Source organism: Canis lupus, chromosome 25 (assembly GCF_003254725.2).
Source record: "Canis lupus dingo isolate Sandy chromosome 25, ASM325472v2, whole genome shotgun sequence".
In the NCBI taxonomy this organism is placed as follows: Eukaryota; Metazoa; Chordata; class Mammalia; order Carnivora; family Canidae; genus Canis; species Canis lupus.
This window is the reverse complement of record NC_064267.1, coordinates 29595011-29601495: the sequence shown is the minus strand read 5'-3', so window position 1 is coordinate 29601495 and position 6485 is coordinate 29595011. Positions and strand designations below refer to the sequence as shown.

The following is a 6485-nucleotide window of genomic DNA, read 5'->3' as shown; positions in this document are numbered from 1 at the left end:
TTTTCAGAGTGTGGGATCCTGAGATCAAAGTGTTTGAGAAGTAATGATCTTAAAGAACACTCCTGGGAAGTGGTAAAGCCAGGTCTCCTGTCTGTCTGGCTCTCCAACTCATGTTTTTTCCATGGCACAATGTTTCCTCCTTAAAAGTCTCATTAGTATCAAAATGGGAAATAGAATTGGGTCTCTAAAGCTTTATTTTGCAAGGGGCTTTTTTTTTTGTAATATTTAAGTTTTTAAATGTTCAGATATTTTTCTTTGCTGAAACATGAGTTTCTTGTCCTAAAACTTTAAAACTCCATTAGGGACTCAAGATGATTCTTTTTGGCTGTCAAATAAAAATGAAATGATGATGCCCAGCAGTCAGCTGTTTCCAGAAGTAACAATATTTTGAGTTTTATATCATATAAAAAGTCCAAATAGTTGGAAGATATTCTTTATTACATTTTTTAAAACAGAAATGATTCTGGTTTGTTTTTCAGGCTTGTTTTTCATCTACTTGGTGCTAAGCCCTAAGAAATAAATTTATTCTTTGTGGGGAACAGCTTTGCTTGGGGACATTTTCAAAAGGAAATCTTGCATGCCTCTTCGCAGCACGGCGTTCTCAGCAACCTCTCTCAGGCTTCTGTGTAGCTTCTCCATCTCCTTGTACTCACTTTTAACATCTATAGAAGAGCAGAAAAGCATGCATCAGGAGTTAGTGTCCTTTTCAGAAATGTCCCCAGAAAACAAATCTCCTAAGGATCCCATATGATCTGGGTCACTTGTCCCAGAATGTGGTATCTGGAATGGAACTTTGAGGTCAGATAGTCTGATCAATTTATTTTATAGAAAAAACCTGATCAAACTGTCATTTTTGCTCTTACCTTAAGGCTTATCTCAGCATAGGGGTCATCCTCAAAAGAAACACAAACCTAATCATAAAAAGATCCAGGAATTCACTGAGTCCTTACTAAGTCTTCATAAGAGCTCAGTGGAAGGAGATACAAAGCCCACCACATAATAAACCTCCCCTAAATCCTCTTCAGGTTTCTCTCCCCTTTCCCTGATCCCTGTGTTCCCAACAGTTCTCTTTCTAAGTGAATTTGCTCTGTTTTGACCTCTCGGGTTTTCACCTCATGAACTGCAATCAAATTATATCCTTATGATGGTGAATTTTATGTGTCAACTTGTCTGGGCTATGGTGCCCAGATATTTGGCCAAACATAACTCTGGATATTTCTGTGAGCATATTTTTGGATGAGATTCACATTTAAATCAGCAGACCTTGAGTAAAGCAGACTGTCCTCTACAATGTGGGTGGGCCTCATCTAATTAATTGAAGACCTGGCCAGATCAAAAGGCTGGTTTCCTCCAAGCAAGAGGGAATTCTCCAGCAGACCACCTTTAGACTTTATCAGCAACATTAACTCTTCCTTCTTCTACAGCCAATTGCTTTGGACTGGAACTCAACTCTTTCTCATGTTGCCAGCCTATTGGCATCCCCTACCAGATTTTGGACTCCCCAGATCTTCACATTCATATGAGCCAATCCCTTAAAATAAATCTGTCTCTCCATCTATCTATCCACACATATTTATATCCTACTGGTTCTGTGTCTTTAGAGAACTCTGACTAATACAGTCCCCTTTGAAGGGACACTTCAGACTGACCTTGGGGTTGATTCTAGCATTGCTCCTGGCTCTCCAACCTACCTTGGCTCTACATGCTCCATGTCATTATCCAGACTCACCCACCCTGAGATTGACCAGCAATGGGACTCATGACCAAGAAAGGAATTAGAACCTTGAGTCTATTTGTCTTACTCCTTAATTTAGAAAGTCCTCCACTAGTTGTGTACCAAAGTTGACTTAACCAGTGCTATACTGATGGATATTTGAGTTGTTCCAATGTTTGACATCATACTTCCCTGAATAACATTGTCCATGTGCCATTCTGCTCATGTATGAGGATACCATGGGATAAATTCCCAGAAGTAGGATTTCTGGGCCAAAGGATATGTGCATTTTAATTTTCCTAGAAATATCCCGATTGCTTTTTGTGCCAGTTAGCACACTGCAGTTTCCCCCAGGAGGCATGGAAGAGAGATGGTTGCGTGCAACAAGGCATGGGCAGCTGGTAATGCATCCCCAAGCTCCTGGTAGATGAAGAGAAACCTTTCTCCGCCACCACCAGAAAATGAGGCTTTTCATGAAAAGGTATCTACTTCAAAGAATGGGTAATGGAAACCACAGAGCAGAGTTAGCAATTTGAATTTGCCACTTTCCAGTTATGAAAAGTCCTGGAATGCATGATCTGATCTGAGTCTCTGTTTCTTCATGTGCAAAATGAAACAATAACATCTCCTGTGAGATGAGGGAGAAGTCTATGAGATGCTGCACACATATCCTGAAGTATAATGCATGGGCTCTGGCAGATGCTCCAAAATACAAAGGACAGGGCAGTCATAATTCTCTCCATTCCATACTTTGGAAAATTCTTCCTAACTTCATTGCTTTAAATCCAGCAAAGAGCAACCACAGCAAGGGGTGTCTGCAAGGTCACTGCTTCTGCAAATGTATTTACCTGCAAGCTCCTTGTAGAGACCATCTCCCTGGGATGAAGCAAGGGTCAGCATGGTAGTGATACTGCCCTTCACCTTCTCCGAGATTCCATTCTATACAACAAAGCATGGTCATTCTGTTAGGATGGCACAGCCCAAGGGAAAGCTTAGCTTTTGAAAGGGACCCCATCTAATCCCCCAACCAGAGTGTGTACAGACTGAGTTGCCAATATCAAAGTTTATTCCAAGGATGGGCCACCTTTAGAGTATACTGAATGGGTCAGGAGTCAACAGGGCATCACTTTTTTTTGGGGGGGGGGGTGTCCCACTTGTCTCAGCATCTCCTTTTCTTCCTATCAAAACTCATGTGGGATTGGACCTCTGGTGCTGACCAACTGAGTCAGGAGCTAAGGAGATCTAATAGAGGTGGGAGTCAGGGGTAGAGAACAGCAATCGCAGAGATGGAAAGGAGGAAAATTGCTGGTCACTAACCCATCATCCTATTGTTCATTTAGTCATTGGACATGTTTATTAAGTACCTGCTTTGTGTAGCACACCATACTTGACACTCTTGATTCTTTTTCCCAACTTCCTGAGAAATGTCTTCTTTGTTATCTCAGCTCTGTGACCAATGAAAAAGCTTTTCCCTCTTCTAACCATCTCTTGACTACCTTTGAAAAATACTTGACTCTCCTCTAGCCTGACACAGCCTCGTTTTAAGCCTGGATCTCTTGACTCTGGCTTTTTTCTTCAACACATCAGGCCAAGAACCCTAAGCTCTAGTCCCACATCTAGCTGTGAGCCTTGAGCTAGTAACACAGGCCCTCTGGGCTTTAGCCTCCTTGTCCATAAGGTCACCAAATGAGGATGCTCTGTGGCCTTGCCTAATTCCAACTTCCTCCATTTCTGTCATTTAAGATGCATTTGTACATGGTCAATATATAAATCACTTTTTTTAGTGGAATTGTTTTTAGGGGGCTCTTTAAGGGCCAATTTCTATATATCCAATGGGGACTGGATGCTGTAGGGGTTGGCCAGTTTTCTGCAAGTATTTGTAGACTTTGATAATATGTTAAATGACAGAGAGTAAACTTCTATTGGCAAACGAGATGCCTCTTAGCCTATTCCAAGAGAAATTATATGCTTCATATTGTGAGGAAAGGTATCTTTCAAAACTGCGGTGGGGTAGGGGAGGAGAGGGCACAAGGTTGAGTGGGAGCAGGTTGGAAGCATTTCAGGAAGAAGGCTGATTCAGAGGTGAATGGAAAGAACAACTAGCCACGTTCCTTAGATGCTTAGGCAATGGTCTGCTAAGTCAGGACTGAGGTAGAAGAATTTGGAAATGCACATGGCCAGGGAGGGGCTAATAGTGGCTTGGACTAAAACAAAGAATTTTTATTACTTGGGAGGGTGGTGGCACACAAAGAGGCCCAGAACTGAGACAAGGTGGCCCAAGTGTACTTGATGGATGCTTTAGGTTCAAGGAAACTGTTAGGAACTGTTTTCTGAGATAAACAGAATTAAACTTAAATCTATGTTAGGTGTCATAACTCTTTGATCTATAATAGTTTGTTGGCATTGATTTATTGATTGATATTTTACATAGATTAGACATTCTTATCTAAAAAAAAAAATCTGTCTAGAGATTATACTATTGTCAGAGACCCTGGTTATCAAGTCCCAAATCCTAGCCATGCAGCTTAGTAGCTATGTGGCCTGTTGCCACACCTCTCTCTCTCTCTCCCTCCCTCAGTTTTCTTATCTGTAAAATGAGAACAAAAGTCCCTACCTCACAGGCTTGCTGGGGATTAAATGAGCTAATGTATGTCAAGAGCTTAGGAACCCCATCTGGCTACAGTTGTTCTACTGGTGACTTGGTAAAGACAGGTGAGAGAGAGCAGGAGTGGCTGCATTTCTGAAGCCACAGCCCCACAGAAACTACAACACCAGCATGTGGTGGCAAGGGAGAATGCCCAGTGCCAGCTGGCCTCCTTTCCTGGCATTGTGGGCATTGGCTGGGCCCGCTCTGCAGAAGGCATCAGCTCCATTTGGGTCCAAATGACTACTACTTCTTTCATCTTTTTGTATGGGCTTCTTTCACCCCAGGAGGCCCAACTGGAATTCAGACAATGGATGTAGAATACCTTCAGTTGCTGAAATTGGTGTTGCATCCTTTCCTGAGCCCTTTCAAACATGCCCTCAGCCACTTGCCGGTCCACCCCTCTTCTGATGACATCTTTCATTCTCTCACATGCTTTCTTGCCAGTGATCTGAGCTGCCTCTGGCAAAAATGATAGCCACAGTCACACCGCAGCAAGGACTTGCTGAGAAATCTTTAGCATCAGAAAGCAAGGCAGGCAAACAAAAAATATTTTATGTATATATACACAGACACGTAGATACATACAAACACACACACATATTTATATATGTAGCATCATTTTCCATGCAGTAGGAATTGTTTAATAATAGCATGATAGAAAAAAACCAACACTCTCAATATTTGGATAACGATCATTCAGAAAATCTAATGAATGAATTAAGCAGAATTTTACAAAATTCCAATGCCCCCCATCAGAAAAATCAATGGGACTACCAAGATGAAAAGGAGTTGGAAAGTGAGTTTACAGATACTTAAAGGGAATAAGAATGAGAATTGGGTAAGGGATTTTATAGTTTAATTAGCTGAGATGCAGCAAAGAGAGGAGAAGCGAGGTGAATAGATAAAGAAAGGGTGGGTAGAAAGCACCAGAAACACACAGGTAAAAAAAAAAATTATTCACGGGTCACCTCTCCCCACACCCTTGCAATTGGTTTTCAATTTGCGGAGTAAGAGGATGAGAGGGACTCAGGATGCAGGGCCAAATACTACGAGGGGAAAGCTGAAGGAAAGGATGCCGAAGTAGTTGACAGAAAGACCCCAGAGGAAGTGGATAGGTCGCCCTCCAGAGTCCCCACCTTCATAACAGGGCTTGAGGTCGTTCTGAACAGAGGTGGTGAGAGACTCATAGATCTTCCTTTTTTTTCTGAAGATATAATCCTCCAGGCCTCCCAGAATGGCACTTATCTGCAAATCCATGTTAACAAAAGGTCATTTGTGACAATTCCTTCACTAGAAGCAGGTCAGGTGTTCCCCTGTGTGATCACCATTTCCCTCTGCCTTATATTATGCTTGGCTGTCCACGTGTCCTTTCTTCAACTAGGCTGTGAGCTTCTCATAGGCAGGAATTTTGTCTTAAGCATCTTTATACCCCAAAGTGCTTCCCACAGCACTTGGCACCTACAAACGAGTTGAATATTTGCCAAGTTGAACTCAGGCATGTGCAAGGTGCTGGAATTGGCTCTCTTTGGGAGAGGGTGGGGTGGGGGCACAGGACAGTTCTCTAGTGCTGCCATGTAATTCAGGCTGGGCTTGTGCTATGAGCTTAATATCTGTGCCCCCCCAAGCCCCGCCCAAATTAGTATGTTAAGATCCTAATCCCCCAGGTGATGGCATTAGGAGATGTGATCTTTGGGATATGACTGGGTCAGAAGGAGGGAGCCCCCATGATTGGGACTATTCCCCTTACAGAAGAAATCTAGCAAATTGCCTTGCCCCTTCCACAATATGATGTGACAGTGAAAAGACAGTCATCCATGAACAGGGAAGTGGACCCTCACCAGACACCACATCTGCCTGTACCAATTGACCTTGTACCTCCAGCCTCCTATGAGGAATAAATTTCTGCTGTTTATAACCTACCTAGTTTATGATATTTTATTCAGCCTGAACAGAGTAGGACAGTCTAGAGGAAAATGGATCACAGACAAGAATCTTGACTATTCAAAATTTTAAAATGATCTGCAAAAAATGACACTTCTTCAAGCTTCACTGCTTTGGATAATACTTCATAATATTGGCAAAAATGATAGAAGGTTAGTGGATGTGTTACAAGTGGGTTCAAAT

General features: G+C 42.3%; 1 protein-coding gene across 8 annotated transcripts in view; it reads right to left on the bottom strand.

The window, feature by feature from the left end:
- Positions 1 to 417: 417 nt before the first annotated feature.
- NUGGC (nuclear GTPase, germinal center associated) overlaps positions 418 to 6485 on the bottom strand; it is a 54166-nt gene continuing 48098 nt past the window's right edge. For 7 of the 8 annotated variants that reach the window (XM_025462994.3, XM_035719042.2, XM_025462997.3 and 4 more), the window contains 4 exons: positions 5498 to 5606; positions 4684 to 4820; positions 2563 to 2653; positions 418 to 662 (listed from right to left, as the gene is read on the bottom strand). In XM_025462994.3, coding sequence (XP_025318779.1) covers positions 523 to 662; positions 2563 to 2653; positions 4684 to 4820; positions 5498 to 5606 — 477 coding nt within the window. In that variant the 3' untranslated portion in view covers positions 418 to 522. Of the gene's footprint in view, positions 663 to 2562; positions 2654 to 4683; positions 4873 to 5497; positions 5607 to 6485 lie in introns of those variants that run through there. The other variant, XR_007405811.1, reaches the window with a different exon arrangement.